This window comes from Pholcus phalangioides, unplaced genomic scaffold, assembly GCF_987345545.1.
Source record: "Pholcus phalangioides strain wild (caught in Gottingen) unplaced genomic scaffold, Ppha-v1.0 ptg000009l_1, whole genome shotgun sequence".
NCBI classification, from domain to species: domain Eukaryota; kingdom Metazoa; phylum Arthropoda; class Arachnida; order Araneae; family Pholcidae; genus Pholcus; species Pholcus phalangioides.
In genome coordinates this window covers 16,995,799-17,014,091 of record NW_028301602.1, presented here as the reverse complement: position 1 = coordinate 17,014,091, position 18,293 = coordinate 16,995,799, and the positions used below count along the sequence as shown (strand labels likewise).

Here is an 18,293-nt window from a genome sequence, read left to right as displayed (position 1 = left end):
TGGTATTTTTGAAGTTTTTGTCCAAATGTGCTGCAGTCAATTCACTGCGTAGCCAGAAATTTTTTTTGTTTTCTTGGGGCATCAGTTTTTAATGGAATAGATTAGCGGTTCTTAACCGGTGCTTCGTGGCCACTCGAAGATAGTGAAATGAATACACTAAAAAAGTCTCCGTGAGACAAAAACGTTGAGAATCGCTGGAATAGATTACATGCGTTCGAAAATTGTTTTCTGTTACTGCTAAAGTCGTTCTGAAAGTATTTCGAAGATAGTTTGCTTCAAAATTTGTACATAAATATTCGTAATTCATAAAACGTACATAACGTGATGTTCAATCCATGGTTCAATCACAGACATGGTAGTTAAATATGTATTTATTTATTCATATATCTTCAAAATACTCATAATTCCTTAAAATTCACTAAAGTTGAGAAGGTTGATGGATCTGATTAAAGCATCTGTTTTTTTATTAATACGTACCCAAGTATTTGGATTCGGAACTTGAAATATCCGTAAGTCGGGGATTGGTTGTAGTAATATAAAGTTATTTCGTTTTTTTTTACAACATTTATTATTTCCCCTTTCATCTGCTCTCCGCAGTAAACTGCTGATTACCTTGCCGTCTATTATGGCTTGAATTAAAATGGGTGACACATCATTTCTCTTATCATCATGCTAACCCTTTAAGAATCACACAGAAATCACTAAAACCCCCTTCAAAATGCCATATCTTTTCTTTACATCATTGAGTAGGCTCTCTTCCGATTTTCAGCCGGTGTAAACTAAGGGGTATAGGGAAAAGTATTCGATTAAGAAATCAACTTTACGAAATAACTGAGCTTGTCAATGCCAAAATAAGAGGCTTTTAAGGAGGCGAGTTATCTCGTCAATGCCACTTAAAGGGCTAAAACGAATAAAAATGAACAGACTTAAATCATTCATAAAAAAACCACACATAGTAAACGATTGATATTTCTCTTTATTTGCGGCACGACGTGTGCCATCAACTCACGACATATAGAATAATCATTTCATAACCTACGTACACCATAATCACATTTGAGGAATTACAAGACTTTTCTCCCACTCAGGCTGAAAAAAGTATTCAGCAAACAACACAACATTTCAACAAATAATATGACACTTTACATCAATAATTTCTTTGAAAAATTATTGTATACATATCACAAAAAATCAACGATAACACAAATAACGAAAAAATAAACTTCAATTCAAGGAAAAACGGAAACAAAAGAAAGCTCATTGATTGCATCACTGTCCTTATTCATTTAAAATAACGATTCAACATTCATGACTGTGATTTATGATTCAGTTCTATTAGTTCTGACCTCGGGACGAATTTCAGCTTAATGTCCTCTGTAGACAACATGCCTCTGAGTTCTTTGATTTCCGGAGATTTCTGCGGTGGGAGAAAAAAAAAAAAACCATGCAGTTTTATTATCAGACGTTAGCGTAGGAAGAGAGTATTTAATGGGACGAAATAACTCTGCTGTGATACTAACCAAACTCATATCCGGCAAAACGACTCGGTATTTCAGCAATAGTTTGGCGAGACATTGCTTAACAGCCACTTCTACGAAACGCTTCCCGAGGCAGAGTCTAGGACCCGCCCCAAATGGTACATGCACATAAGAAGGCGGTTTCAAGTCATTCTCCAGAAACCTGTATCGAGAGTAGACAACAAATGTATAAATCAAACTAATGAGTATACATTTCACACGAGAAAATAAATGAAAATAAATTACTCGAGACACACACACGCGCGTCCATGTATAGACGATTTCAATGACGCCTTTCATTATTGGTTTCACGCAATAAATGAAAGGCGTGATCGTTTTTAAGAAACCTAAACCATTAGGAAAAAAGCAAAATAAATAAATAAAAATCTGTTCTTACTGAAGAAACATGAAAAAGAAAAAAATTTTCGTCATGGGCGACAAGTTTCTCGACTATATTTTATCTCTAAAAGATGAAAGAGAGTGAAGAAGTGAATATCATTCTTCGGCGTACCTTTCTGGAACGAAGCTGTCTGGATCAGGGAAGAATTCCGGATCCCTGTGCATAGCGTAGAAAGGAATGCTGACCAACATGCCTTTCCTCAGCTGGATTCCACCCAGGCTACAATCACGTTCAACACGTCTGTCGCCTCTCACAAGGGAAGGGCATAACCTCAGAGTTTCAGATATGACCGCATCCAGGAATTTCATCTGAGATATAGCTTCGTAATTCAAGTTATTCTGCAAAAAAGAACAAATAAAAGTGAAATTAACTTCTTTTTTTTCTTTTGTGGTATTTGATGCAAGCAGGCTCCATGTGTCCTTGGGTTTCTCCCATACTGATTATATTGTTAATTTATACAATGGAAAATAAAAGTAATTATGAGCTTAATCCGCTCCCAATAAATATCCAAGGTAATGCCCACCCCCCCCCCCCCGCATTTGTCTTCAGAAAAGTGCCGTCATTACAAGAAAAAACCATCTCTCCTGGCCGTTGGTATTCTTATTTGGAAGTGAAGCCTCTGCAGGTTAGCTCTTCTGTCCATGATCTCGAACAAAGGTTCTCCCGATGGTAGATCATGTTGGTAAACCGTGTGGTGGACTAGTTTGTATAGATTCGCAAAGATATCTTCAGATCTGCAGCGATTCTACGCCATTTCATAGAGTGAAAACCCAAAAGTTCAAGCCTCTCACAATAAGACCAATCAATCATCCCCGCGCTCGAATGGTGTGGTGGTAAGATGCTCGTCTTAAGGTTGGGATTACATGAAGGTTGCTGTCACGGTCCTGTATTCGAACCCGAGGGAGGATATAGATAAGATATTTTCCCCAGCGAACTTGAGGTGACCACCGATAGACACCGACTTCATTTCCAACCCATCTCATTAATGGTAGTATAGCGATATGGCCAGAGTTGGTATTTGGTGAAGTAGCTACTCACATCTCAGTTATTCATTTGGTTAAGGACTTCTGTGGCTTTTCGAGTAGGAGCTTTATGTCCTTAATTTTGTAAGGGCCCCATACTTGTATAGATCCAAGTATGGGGAGTCTCCAACAGAGCTTCAGAGTCGGACGAACGTGAGCATCACATTTGCGGTATTGCCGTACATAACTTGTATGAAATTTCATTAGCTTTGCAAACTATGCCATGATAAGGTTCAGTGATATTCGGGATGTGGCTCATTTGAAATAACTAAATCCACATATGTAGGCAGGGGCGTAGCCAGAAATTTCGTTCGGGGGTGGACCAAATTGATAGAACAATATATTTGGCCATCTTTTTCCCTTTTTTGGGTAATTTTCTCACATTTCGGGGCATGATTCTCACATTCATTGCCTAGCTCAAATGAGCAGTTCGTAAACTGGGGGGGGGGGAGGGGGTGTTCGTAAAATGGAGTGTCGGATTTAGTAAGGTGCCTATATGGGTATTTCAAGAAACTCTACGTATTACCAAAACCCAATATCCTAATTTCTTTCGGGATGCTAATAACCCATGGCTAGGGCCGTATAAACAACACGTCTTTGAGCAAATAATGCAAATAATGTTCTTGGATCCTTTGCTGAGCTAGAAATTACTGCCTAAAATTTAGTTCCAGATCACATCCCTTTGGAGCCCCGCTATGCATTTGAGGTTCTTAGGGTCTCCAAATCTTCCTACAGTTCTCTTATAGTCTCTATCTAGGAGACTTTCAGTGTGCCCGAGTGGGCCCATGAGTCAAAGAAGCCCGACCAATGTAGCAAAACCCAACACCAAGGAAACCGGTATCAAATCTACTCATCTTATAAATATTAGTATGATCAGTTTTTTAAAGAAAAATGAATAATGTAATAACAGTGTATATAATATAGTACAGTATTTATTATTATACACGTATTAGTATTATTATTACCTCGTTTTCTCTTATGGCTTTCTCGATTTCTCGGAGAGCCATCTGCTGGTATTTCTCGTTGACCGCCATATTCCACAGGGAATAGCTCAGCAGGTGTGTCGTGGGATCCAATCCAGCCATGAAGAAGTTCACGCACTGAGCGATGGCTTCATTTTTCGTCAGACCTGGTACAGAATCAGATTTTTCATCGTTACGATGCTTTACCTCCAGAATTAACAAAGGAATATATAGTGCACAATCTCTCTAACTTTAAAATCAAACTTTTCACTTGTTTGACGTAGTCTTAGATTTCGAAACAGGGAATACCATGCTGAATTTGTGCGTCACAAAAAAAGTGTTGATCACAAAAAATTAATAGCTTGAAAGCTGTAAATGATACAGGAATGAATGATATCGCGTTCGGAAGCGCTTTAAACAAAACATTTAATAAATACTCATTCAACTTGAAATAATATCTTCAGCTTATGCCAGTTTTTCTCAAAGTGTGCGTCACGGAGAGTTGAAGATATTGAGTTGTATGAATATTTATGTTTTTAAGTGGTTCTTGTACATGGGAAACTATCTACCAAACTGATCTGGGGGAGCCACAGATATACCCTGAATCAGGCAAGGGAGCCACTGACGACAAAGTTTGAGAGAGCCCCTTCCTTATGCAATAGGAGCTGCCGATCTGAGGCACTGAAAATGAGGTGCCGCACGGTTAAAAAACAGTGTAGCTCTGGATTCAGACGTCATATCACTTCGTGTAAGGTGCCGTTGGATTTTTTTTTTTTTTTTTTTCATTCCACAAGTGTATGACAAACAAAGCAGCAAGTAATGATCGTGTGTGAAATTGTGGAGCGAAGAACTTCAAAAATCTTTTTTTGCTCAAAATGCCACGATATAAGACTAATGAATTCCTTTAAAATTATCTAAAGTTATTCAGACGATAAACTAGATCAAGAATGTTCCAAGTAGTCCAAAATTTTAAACGTCACAAGATCCCATAGTCTTACATTTAAGTAGACCTGGTTAAGTAAAGTGGTTTCCGTGTGTGATAGAAAAGAAATATCTGGGAAGAGGTGATTTTTATACAGTGTGTGTATGAGCTGGAATTTGGCGGCTCAAACTACTTGAGCTCTACTTCCAGCGAGGGGGAGTTGAGCATCCCAATAATAAATTCACGAATATACAGTAGAACTTCTCGATAACGGACATCCACTACCGAAAATTTTGTCCGCTAACAAGAAATGTCCGTGTTTTACATTTGAGTCCCCCCCCCCCCCAGACTTCCCATTGATGTAACTCAAGAAAGTGTCCGTTAATGGGAGGTGTCTACTGACGGGGAGTGTCCTATATGAGAAGTTGTGCTCTGTACAATGCAACTCACGCCACTCTGTATATTCTCTTGGATTGCGTATACTGGGTGATTCAGAAACGATGGGAAAAACTTTAAGAAGTGATAATACGCAACAATACAAACAATTTTCATCAAAGAATGCATGGTCTAACATGAAACACAAAACCATGTTTCGAAACGGCCGCTCCGTCAACGTTAAAACGGCATTCCCATTGAAATTTATCGGGACACAAAGAACAACACATTCATGCAAATGTAACCTGGGGAAAAAGAAGAAACTTTATGCAAATATGCGTCACAGTGAATAAAAGGCGCGGACGCCAGTGTGAAGTTATTCCAGTGTGCAACCGTTCTAACAGTTGTAACGTATGGGATATTGGCGCGTTTTAGTAATACTGAAAAAGCAGACATGCATACGGTTTCTTCTTCCCCAGGTTACATTTGCATGCATGTATTGTTCTTTGTCTCCCGATAAATTTCAATGGGAATGCCGTTTTAACGTTTACGGAGCGGCCGTTTCGAAACGCGCTAGCGTGTTTGCGTTTCTTGTTAGACAATGCATTCTTTTATGAAAATTGTTTGTATTGTTGCGTATTATCACTTCTTAAAGTTTTTCCCATCGTTTCTGAATCACCCTGTGTATACTGGATGTAGCTATATTCTTACCAATGTTTCGTTGGTATTCACTGGTATCGGTGACATTGCTGTAAAACAGTGAAGTGAGATTCATACTAGGCAGTGTAGATATTCATCCTAATGTGCCGATATCTGATTTGTTATTCAAGATATGATTGCACTTATGAAGTAGTGTATTTGTATGCGTGAAATTAAATACTTTTAACCTAGCGGCCGTGTCACACGCAACACCGCCCCCTTCTGTTTTTTTCCTTTCTTGGAAACACGATTATACACTAAAGCAATGGCTCTCAAACCAACACTATCTAAAACAGATGATATTAGTCAAACTGTGTGAGGAGCATGGAATTTCAGACTTTTTAAAACTACTCAGCAATCAATCACCCATTTCTTTAGCACTACGTTGATAAAAATAAAGTGTGCGCAGACATTAGAAACTCGTGGGAAGAAGGCGTGGATCCAGAAGTGGGCGTCACCGCTATCTTCGCCAAGAGAACAAAATAATATGGAAAATAACGATTTCGTTCAGTAAAATACGGGGTGCCATTAACTGTATAACCTTTACTAACACATCAGTCATAACCCCACCCTCCCCCGTTCTTTCTTACTCTTGGATATGCGGCTAATACTATTACTTAACCGCTACCACTACTACTTAACCGCACATGCACCTCGTACACATTTCTGTGGTGAATATCTAACGAATTGGCACATTCAGGAACGTACGTGTGCGTGGCCCTAACGAGAAATGAAGATAAATGCTTCAATTTTCATGGTATGTAAGTACCACCTGCTCTCTGCGGAAAAAGATCCGCAGCTGATGAGAAGCTACTTTACCCCGAAGAGTTTGAAAACCACTCAGCTTATTGAAAAGGTGCAAGAAGAATCTCGCATACCTGTATTTGGTTGGTCATTAGCTATTTTCTGCGTCTGCTTTATGTCTTCGACACAATCTTTTCCATCGTTTTCAGCTAGGGCTGAAGAACTAGTAGATTCTGCCCTGATGATCCGTTGCAAAAAATCACTGTGCCCCTTCATTTAATAAGAAAATTCAGAATTAGGTTATAATCGTTATAATCGTGATTATAATTATCACGATTCTAAACTTTAGTCTAAATGGTATCATAGTTCGTGTGCGGAAAATTCACCGACAACAGTTCAACACGAATAATAAGTGAGTGAATAAGTGAGCGATTGAGTAAGTGAGTGAGAAATTGAAAAAATGAGTCAGTGAGTGAGAAATTGAAAAAAATGAGTCAGTGTGTGAGAAATTGAAAAAATGAGTAACTGAGTGAGGAATTGAAAAAAATGAGTCAGGGAGTGAGAAATTGAAAAAATGAGTGAGTGAGAAATTGAAAAAATGAGTAACTGAGTGAGAAATTGAAAAAAATGAGTCAGTGAGTGAGAAATTGAAAAAATGAGTAACTGAGTGAGAAATTGAAAAAGTGAGTCAGTGAATGAGCAATTAAGTGAGTCTATGAATAGTTAATTCAGTCTGCAATTCACTCACTGACCAAGTTTCTCATTCTGCCACTTGCTTGCTCATTCACTAACTCACTCATTCATTAAACACTCTATCAATCACTGACTTACTCCCTCACTCGGTCACTCACTCGATCATTACTCGTTCACTTTCTTGTTCAATCACTATCTCGCTCACTCAGCCGCTGTGCTGTCGTGTGGGCATCGTGCTGGACTCTCGTCCTGGGGAATCCAGGTTCGAACCCCGTTGACGGCACAGTGGTGGTCGGCTGAAGGCGGTTTTCCAGGTTCGAGGAATGAACGTGAGTCGGTCTCCCCCATTTTAAAAGTCTCCCCGCAGAGAGCAGGCAGGCCTACAACACGATACTGTTAAAACATGAAAATTCAAGCATTTCCATCTTTACTTCAGAAAATGGAAGCCAGATGGCAGCGTGAACACGAAACAAGCGCAACTCGACAACATAAAAATACGTTAGGGTCAATCATACACTATGAACACACATTCCGGCATGTGCCGATTCGTTAGAAATTCCGTAGAGGAATGTGCACGAGGCGCGTGTTCGGTTAAGTAGTAGTAGCTCACTCACTCACTCGCGTCAAACTGTTGGTGAATTTTCCGTCGGTGAATGTTTTCTGTAAATAGCAAATTGTAATTTATACTAACATCTGCGGTAGTTGTTCTGACGGCATCCATGACTTTCTTCATGAACCCAGTGAAATAATCGATCGAAACAGGATTCAATAACGAAATCTTGAACAGTTTCATCAGCGATGGAAAAACCACTGCAAAAATAATAGCATTAAAAATTATGTTTGTACCCTCTATATATAACAAAAATGCCTCTCTCAAATGAAAAATGAAAAAAGTAACTCGTTATGACTCATACAAAGAAATCGGTACTAACTTATTATGATTGTCCTCCACGACAGAGAGCAGGTGAATACTTTATCCGCCTTTTCGGTGAGAGCTTCCTCTTCCTCACGTGTTATACGGATACCGAAAGTGCATCTAGCGACGCAGTTCATTACGAACTTTTTAAACATCCTGCACACAATCGGGGGGAAAAAATGCAGTTTATTCAAATCAATTTATTATCAACTGATAAGAAAAGATTTCAAAAAAAAATATTTTCGGCATTTCAACTTATTGAAGAGTTATTCAAAGAAACGGGCTGACCTATGGGTGAAAATGCCTTCATTTGTCTCGGCAGCGTTTCCACATTTTTCCACTATGTCGTCGCAACATTCGTCAAGAAGTGGCAACATCTATGGGAGAAAACCGAAACTTTCATATATAGGAAGACATTACACTATATATAAAAATTTGATAAAAGTTATTTTATGAAACTTGAAAAATGTAACCAATAAGCGTATCAATCGAGCGAATGTAAAAGATTTTTCATCAAACTTTTACAGTGTAATAATTCCGGCCTTGAGACAAGAATTAATCCATTGTTTGCAATTTAGAGTACATTTGGGTCTATTTTGGTGAAGTCGGTGATGAGGATAGTCTTCCTGAGAACAATTAGTTTATGTATTCCAGATATAAATATTTTCATAGCTACTATATATCGTATATAATCATTCTGAATCCCGTAATATTGGATTATAGCAGTAAAAATTTTTTCGTTTGTTTTATTATTTGGGTGATCTTGGTTGGACCAAAGTTACTATACCTTATCATTCCTCTTTGCGGCCTCAAAGGCATTAGGTGAACCTAATGTGTCACCAACCTAATGCACTTACTTAGCCATAACGTCTTGCACTACAGCTCGTAGAACCGGCAGTGTAATGATGGAGAGGATTTAACGAGTTATAACTACTCGTTGGAACCTCAGTATCACCAATCAAGGTTTTCCGAGGGTAGTCTTCTTCAGTGGTACATCTTGATAATTGTAGTATTGTCATTGCATTATTTTAAGAATATAAATGGTGTAACCTCTTTCCTTTCAAAACCGAGCGCAACACCGGTCTGTCGCCATGGGAAATTTACTACCGAGTGAATTAAGACGGAAATGTGTGTATCTAGTGTTATGTGTGGATCATTCTTAGTGCTGCGAATTCTATATTTCAAATTGTGAGTGAAAAGAAATAATGCACTACAATATTTGAGCGACGGCTTACCTTTTTCAATTTAGCGCCGGTGAATATCGGCGAAACGATTGTCCTCACCCTCTTCCAATCGGATCCGTCAAGAATAAAAAGACTGTTGTCCATGATCGGATCATTACTCTTCAAGTCCTAAAAAATCATATGATAAAAATGCACAGTATAAATTATTATTTTTTAAATATTTATTCAAAGAAATAGTGTTGGGAACATATGTTAGGATAATTGAATCGTCAGCTTTAAGAAGGGGGAATAAGTCCAAAAATTAAGTTTTTCGAGGAAATCGAAAAAAAAAACTGTGTGAGTGGTACATATTAATTTCTTAAACTAGCATGGTTTCCCAAACAGTGGTTCGCGACCCCCTGGGAAGTCACGTAAAGGAGCTGGGGGGGTCGTAAAAGATTTTCCAAAACTTAAACGCCTTTAAATAAATTAATTTCATTATTTTCAACATAAATAAATATATATCAACCCTAAAACACACCTCAACTGTAAGCTAGGGCCATTGGCCGCCGCACTAGCAACCAAGAGGTACGGGAGAGTATAATAGACTAGCAACGAAAACAATTGCATTGTTTTCTTCTACACCGCACATATTCGAGATGAAAGGCGAAAGAGAGAAAGAGGCCACTCAATGAGGTGAGCAATTTGAACAAACTTGTTTGTCTTCACCTCGATCTGCTGAGATTGGTCACGGCCGACTAGACATTCATTAATAATAATAATTTAATAATAATAAGACATAATTGTTTAGTGGGCTATGGATTGGTCCGTTTCTCTCTTTTTCTTCTTTCTCCCTCTTCAGTAGAGGGGTTATCATCATCACACCCTTACATTTCAGAACCCCTCCGGCCATTTTTCTCTATCTTCCTCCTCTCCTCCTTGAATATGTTGAGGACATCTCTTTCTCCTCCCCTCTACGCAATTTTTTCTTTCTAGTCGCAATTCTTGTAGCGCGTACCTCGTCGTTCCACTATGTGCTCGGCCTCAGAGTGCAAAAAAGTAATTTAGTTATTTCTGGTCTTTATTCCCTTTTTACAACTGACGATTCAATTAATGTGTTAAACGTTGTGTAAACTTTTTTTGTTTTCACTTACTCTGTGGTTTTGGAAGACATCGAAGTCTTGGACGAAAATCTGCCTCAGCAAATCGGGTTCAGCGACACTCAGAACTGGAATCGAGCCATCGAACCTCCTAAGTACGAAAATATTGAAAGCCTCGTAAAAGAAATATTTTTAATGCAAATTTACAATAGTTTTTATCGATGTAACATTATAAAATTTCGTACAAAGACATAAAGAAAAAGAAAGAATTTATTATTATTTTATTAAGAATTCATTACGTTTTTAACAGTCGAGAAGAAAGGCTTTATATGTAGTGTGATGCTTTTTTTCTTTATTGAAAGGTAATGAAAAGGTAATGAAGATTTCAAGGGAATAATCTTAATTTTTGAATTAAATGAATATTTGTATATATATATAGATATACTTACCCATACACGCGACCGTATTTTTCATAATAGAACTTCTCGACCTCATGTAAGGGCTGAAATCCCAAGAAAACATGCATTTAGTTATTGTTTTTCTAATTAGTATTTTCAGATTTTTTTCAGAAAAAGTACCTTACTTAACAAAAAAAAAGGTTTTATTTTGACCACCATTTAAATATTTCAGTGAATTAATTCAATAGTGATGAAGCAGACACTTGCCATTTGGGAATTACTGCCCTAATTGGTGCTGTTTATTCTTCTCCAGGTTTGGTGTCATAAATGGCTAACTTTATAGCACCTTAAACCCATAAAATACCAATAAATTGTCAAGCTGACGTGTTTTACAGTGCTAGTAGACCTGCGCAACCATTTTCCTTCAAGACAAAACAGAAGACAGGGATATTCACTTTCAAGCTATTGCCATTGGGGGGGGGGGGGGGGGGCAAAATCGTCCATTATTACTAAAATTGTGTGGATAATGCTAATGAGTGAGGAATAACGTATTACAGCAGGCATATTCAATCCATTGCTCGCGAGCACCATGGTCCTCTCAGAAGCACCCAGAGTGCTCGGTACTAGTAACCGATTTTGTGCTCGCGAGCCCTTAATCAATATACCAAGTAAACACCTTATACAAATTGTATTGATGGATTGAAGTCATCCTGATTTCACGCATTGGTACGTCAAACGTGCCGTAAAGGGTGCTCTTCTTTTGATTATGGGTGTAGGCAGTTCTCGCGACTAGAAAAAGGTTGAAGACCTCTGTGTGTTGCAGCAAAATATCATCATTTGGGAATGTCTCGCGTAAAATATGGGTGATACGTTTACCCTATGCAAGATGCTTATTGGTAATAATCGGCCAAAAATGCTAGGTTTCAGTTCAGTTATAGTGAAATCTCACTACACAATGATTCTCAGTGCCGTCTTAAGGCATGGGCCCAGCATCACAGACTCCCCCCCCCCCCAGCCAAAGTGATTTTTCTTCCCCCCCCCCCCGTCAATTGGCTAGAATTACAGGTTACCCAATTTGCATAATGTCGAAAATTTGACTAGATCTCATTCTCATGAGGTCCTTTCTGCACTTGAGGCTCCCTGGGCCGTGCCCGGGTTTGCCCATGCGTTAAGACGGCACTGAGAGTGTGGCTTTACTTATGTATAAATTTTAAATTTCAACACTCACCTGATCAAACTGTGATGATCCAACGAATATTCGCGGCTTTATGAATGGAACATTCTGCTTTGCCCAGTAATCATAATTTCTGGTTAGGTATCTATTACAAGAAAAGGGAAATATTTTTCTATCATACCTAAATATATTAATACAGTCAACGCCGCATATTTGAGTCATAAATAAAGTTATCACTCAGGTATTGTTATCATTTTTGCACAGAAAAAAAAGACTAATACAGGGTGTTTCAAAAAGAATCATCCGGTTTTAAAAAATCATAATTATTCAGCTTTTAATCCGTTTTGATCGAATAATGTATAAGTAGAAAGAAGGAAATCTCGAGTTTCACGCAGTTGCCGACAGGTAGCGCTAACACTCTTCCTTCGGCGGCCAATTCAGTGTCTGTCAAGATGGCGACTGCACAACAAAAATTGTTTTGTGTTCTAAGCTTCGCGAAGTGTGAATCCTTAACAACTGTTCATCGTGCTTTTCGTCGACAATACCCTGGTATTGAACTTCGTACCGCTCAGAATATTAGGCGATAGGCGATGGTAAAAACAATTCCTAGACGCGGGTTGTCTGTGTAAAGGAAAATCCCCTGGCCGTCCCCACATGCCAGACGAAAATGTGGAGCGCATTCACAGATTTTCGTCCGTAATCCAGAGAAATCCACTCGCAGTGGATGCAAACATACTCGCGAAAGGACGAATTTGACAACCGTATAGACATATGCCGTCCATCCCAAGTTGGACATATTGAGCACCTTTAATTTGGTTTTTATAAAACTTTATGATTAGCCATGTAATATAAAATTAGTTTTAAGTGTATATGTTCAATATTTTTCGTAATATAGGCATTTCAAACCGGGTGATTCTTTTTGAAACACCCTGTACTATATCATGGGGAAAAATTTGTTTATAGTTATCATTTTTCCCGTATTCTGAAGCTAAAGTTTAATCAAACTTGTTTTGTTCCACGTAAGTTATTGTGCAAGACTATATTTATAGGAGAGGCTAGAAGGTTTTCTCTCCCCCTCCCTCTAGTTGACAAACATTTCCGTACTTAATGTTGTAATCAGTCCGTAGTATTCGTTATGGTTCATGTACACGTGGACCTGCTTTTGCAATGACCTTCCTATAGTGAAGGCAAATGATAAAAACAGCCCTTTACTTCAGTTCTGGATCAGTTCCTTTCAGTTGACCACATTCAAATTTCTTTTTCCAAGAGACTTTCTCAAGGGATCAACGAAACGCGTATTTTGCATTGAGAAAGGTATAGGCATTCGTGTTAGGCAGTTCCATTCTAGCACGTCCCATTCAACCAAACGGGATGTATGGTCACCGTACTTACAAACAGAATTTTTTTCTGGGTATAGTTATCATTCGATTATTGTTATCAGAAATCCCGAGTCCCAATGCGATGACATTAAGCGATGTGGACTGCAATAATCATCGTCAGCAGCAAAAGCGCGCTTCCGGAGACACATGCTTGATCAATGGCAGTAGCAGCAGGAATGACAATGTGAACTCGGTATTTATTTATTGATTTCCTGCTGATTTATTGCCGATTTCTATGGATTTACTGCAGATTTTTATGGATTTACTGCAGATTTTTATGGATTTACTGCAGATTTTTATTGATTTATTACTGATTTTATACATGTGCAGTTGGTATTACTTAACACATTTTATTTTTACTTGATTATATTAGCTGGAACTCACAACTCTCTGGCGATGTGCACGACTGTACCTGCCTATGTATAAAAATTTGTATTTGCTACCAGTGATGGCGCGCGATATAATTTTAACATTCAATAAATCTCCGGAGGCACCCCAGTTCCCATGGGACACTGCTTAAATCACCCTGTGCGATTAGAGCCTGGGTGTCTCTCGGTTCACTCGGACTGTAATAATAACATTCTGGAATATATAACTTAAGGAGGAAAAATAATTACATTTTGTATAAACACGGAAAAACCTACGAATTTATTTTCGTAGACACCTCTTCAAAATTGGATGAATCGTTCCATTGCTTCATGTTTACGAATTTTCAATGGCGGAGGGGGGGGGGAGGGGGGTGGAAAGGGAGAAATAAAAAATTTGCAGAGATGTTTTATTTTCTCCCCGTATTCACTGTGTCAATAAATTTTATAAAAATGGGAAAGAAGATTGGAAAAAACACGATAATCGAAAGATATGCCCGAAAAATGGTAGACAACAATTTCCAGAGACCTACTCGGCAAAGAGCCAAAGATATAAGAATCAGATATTCTCTGGGAAAGAAAAAAAACGTAAACATATCTCTACAGCTACAGATGAGGTAGAAAGAAATGAAAAAAAATGGAGAAAAACATGTTTTGAAAGAAGATACTGTCTGTAGAGAAAGAGTAGAAACTGAATAATGATTGTAATTAATAATGACAATGTTTCATATTTTCTTTTTTTGTACATCTGAAGGATAATGTAATCCATTTCTATCCGCAAAGTTTAGTAAATATGATCCGTTAATGATCATGCCAACTGTGATCCCCATCCAGCGCCGGACCATCCATGGTCTGTCTGGAGCTCTACGTCAAGGGTGCTGAATCGTTTGGAGAATGCGGGCCGCTCCGTTGGTTTGAGAACGTGTCGCGGGCTGCTTAAAAGATCTGTGAATGTACCGCGGGCTGTTTAAGCGATCTAAAATGTGTCGCAGACCACTTAATTAGAGTGAGAATGTGCCGCGGTTAAATGATTCATTCACAGAGACCTATGGAATATGATGCGTTGGTTAGTGGTGACACACAGGCATTGTTTTACTTGAAACGAATTCATAAGTCTTGGACGATTCACCAATGGGAAGTTAAACCAGCCAACCATCGATTAAGACATGGGTTTTTTAACCAGGGATCCTTGGAGAGATTTCAGGGGATCTGTGGGTTTCGATGAGAAAACAATTTACTCATTTTTACATAACCACAATATATAACCCAGAGAGCTCGTGGACTTCATCTTACTGGCACAACTGGATTAACCCTCTATAGCAGGGGTTCTTAACCTATGGGGCGGGAGCTTCCAAGATGGGTCGTTCAAATCCCCTTTCAGCCAGGGATTCTTGAGATACTGGTCATGACCCAAACTTTATTGGCAGGGGCTTCTGTGATGGGTCGTGCAAATCCACTTACAGGCAGGAATTCTTGAGCTATGTGTCACGACCCAAACGGGGGCTCCGCAAGGGCTTCCGAGATGGGCCGTGAAAATTAACTTGCAGCAGAGATTCTTGAGCTATGGGTCATGACCCCAATTTGATTTGCAGGGACTTCCGCGATGAGTCGTTCATATCCACTTGCAGCCAGATTCTTAAGCTTCGTGTCACGGCCCAAACTTGACCCGCAGGGGCTCCGTAGATGAGTCTTAAAACTCCATTCACGATCCTGTTATAAATGTACTTATTGGCTCACTGGTTTCAATAATTTCAAGAAAACAAACAGTCCCATGGGTCACGAAGCTGATTCTGTTGTTGATTTTGGGCAGCGGCTGAAAAAGGTTAAGTATCCCTGCTCTATAGTTGACGCCCATGAAAACGTATTGAAAATATATAAATCCCCATCTCTATCATGAACGATAGGTATAGGGAAAAGTTGAACAATTTTTACCTTGGGATTTATTTCCAATTCCCTCAATTTCGTGCGATTTTATAAATCTTTAAACATGCAAAATTTCAGCAGCTCTAAAAAAATTACACTGGCAAGGCCTCAACTTTTTACAGATAAAAATGTATTGTATTTACATAACCACATTTTTTGACTGGAATAACACTAAAAGATGTACTTTCTAGAACACCAAAAAAAAAAAAAATTTGCATAATGGGGTTTTTTACCATGTACATATTTGCCTTGTATATTCAAATATACACTGAACCATAGAGGATTAAGATAACAAACTAAATTTAAATCAGTCGGTAGTTGCAAGAAAAGTCATGTTTAGAAGATTGTATTAATCATTGGGATTTAATTTCTTTTCTTTTTTTTTTGTATAAGGCTGATTTTATCTTTCAAATATCAGAAATATTAGTAGACGGCCATGGAGGAAGGTCGATCGGGAAATAAGTCTACAATTAATGAATGATCGGATATTGAGTTGGTCTTTAAGTTAGAAACAGAAAGTGAGGCTGAGAATTCCATACAGATATCCCTCGCAAGTATACCCCCGAAAATATTGGGTATTCACCCCCCCCCCCCCCTCCTAAAGCGAGACTTTATGCGGTTTCGCTATAACGCGATTTTTAAAGTTAATTTCAGACACTGCAACCTGCAAAATTTGGTCTGGAGTTTGATTTTAAGCCCGGGAAATGTACTTGAATTGATGGCAGATTAAAGATATAACATATTTATAGTGACTAAAATCTGTCAGACTTGTTGATGATGAGATGCAGATGATGCAGATGAGACAAATGTGGAGAAAATGCTGAATCCCTTTCACCAGATCTCACTAATTAACATATTTTGGGAACATATAGACACAGTTTTTATCGAAGAAAACGATCCTAATGAATCAAGAATTGCTACATTCGAGAGGGGGGGGGGGGTATCCAGAATTCTCTGGATTTTGTTTTACAGTTTTTGTAGAAGGGTGTAAAAGCTGAATCTTGACTGAGAAACTGAATTTTCTGTATGTTATATGCCGAAACTGATATTTGGAAAAAAAAGTGATTTGTCTCCTCCGGGAATCGTTCCCGGGTTCGATTCCCGAGGAGACAAATCCCACTTTTCTTTCCAAATATCAGCTTCAGCATGTAACATCCAGAAAATTCAATTTCTCAGAAAATTTCAGGCCAAAAAATACCATCTCTGAATCTTGACTGTTTTCATATAAAAAGTTATCGCGCCCTATCATACCAGGCTCTTCAGGGGGGAAAAAAACACCCACAATCACAGAAGTAATGAAGACAGAATACAAATTTATTAATACAATTCATTCGTACACAGCTTTAAATTGACGAGATTTATTTACAAGTTTGAATAACTAATTCATTCAATTTTTTGTTTTTGTTTTACTTTGCTGCTTCACGTTGGGTTTATTTATTTTTTCTTTTTTATATCCTTCTAAAGAATACTCCTTATCCCTCTTTCTTACCCATGTTAAATTCAATTTACTTTACCCGATCATTTTGCGGAACCAATTAATCACGCAAATCGAGTGACGCCTGTACACACACACACACACACACACACACAAATAGAGAAGGTTACTTACTTGTATATGAGAAATATCACGAGAGCACCAAGAGCCAAAGCCAATCCGAAGTCATCCATAACGTAATGTAAGATTATGTAGGAACTAACCGAGAGAGAGAGACTAAAAAAAGAGACGTGTTAAGCCGTCCGTTCACAAATGAGCTTATTCCCTATCTACACACACACACTTAATATATACATGCGTATATATATATACACACACACACACACATGTGTATATTTTAACAGTCCCAAGGTCGAAGGAATGGGTTGAAAGAAGGAGGAGAGCGTTGAAAAGTGCAGTCATCTCACTAAGAACTAACTACATATATAGATATTGTGTGAGAGAGAGAAAAGATCGAGGTGCTGCGAAACAAAAATTAAGTATTAATAATAATAATAATAAAAAAAACAGCAAGGTGTAGAGAAAGTCAGAAAATCGCAGTCGATGGCCGACCTTGAAAATGACGGCTTTTTTTTTAACGTTTTTTGGTGTTTTTTTCTCAAAAAAGAAGTAGTAAAAGAAAGCCTTTGATGACTGACTGAATGTAGTACATACGCCAGCGCCCTCGTCACTTTCCGTAATAATAATAACGATAACAAGGTCTGGTTTTTTTTTCCTCTCTGAAGATGGAATGGACTTCCATCTCTTTCTTTCTCCCTATTCCATTCAGTAAAATACTTTTAATATCGTCGTAATCTCTGCAGGATGGAGGAGGAGATTTAAAAAAAAAAACCGCGTGTTTTGTGTGTAGAGGAAATTTACAAGAGTCAAAGACCTTTTACTACGTATATCGATCCTGACAATAATATTTTTGGCTGTTTATCTTAAAAGTGAATGTCCGGTCGATGGGCTGGAGAGAGTCACGTTGGGAAGTTCCGTCAGACCATCCGGTGGGGTTGTCCATTTAAGGGCCCCTTCCGGAATCGTGCCATGGAAGTTACGTTGAC

The 18,293-nt window shown here is 38.4% G+C and overlaps 1 protein-coding gene across 1 annotated transcript; it reads right to left on the bottom strand.

Annotated features, from left to right (window-relative positions):
- Positions 1-956: 956 nt before the first annotated feature.
- Positions 957-17,892, bottom strand: LOC149082137 (cytochrome P450 3A1-like). The gene is made up of 13 exons (XM_089235638.1): positions 17,362-17,892; positions 12,140-12,230; positions 10,963-11,015; positions 10,568-10,664; positions 9,486-9,602; positions 8,539-8,627; positions 8,267-8,406; positions 8,026-8,144; positions 6,776-6,911; positions 3,905-4,068; positions 2,029-2,255; positions 1,521-1,680; positions 957-1,417 (listed from the first exon to the last, which is right to left on the bottom strand). The coding sequence occupies exons 1-13, from the start codon at positions 17,418-17,420 to the stop codon at positions 1,307-1,309; spliced, it is 1,563 nt and encodes a 520-aa protein (XP_089091764.1). The 5' UTR covers positions 17,421-17,892; the 3' UTR covers positions 957-1,306.
- Positions 17,893-18,293: the final 401 nt, after the last annotated feature.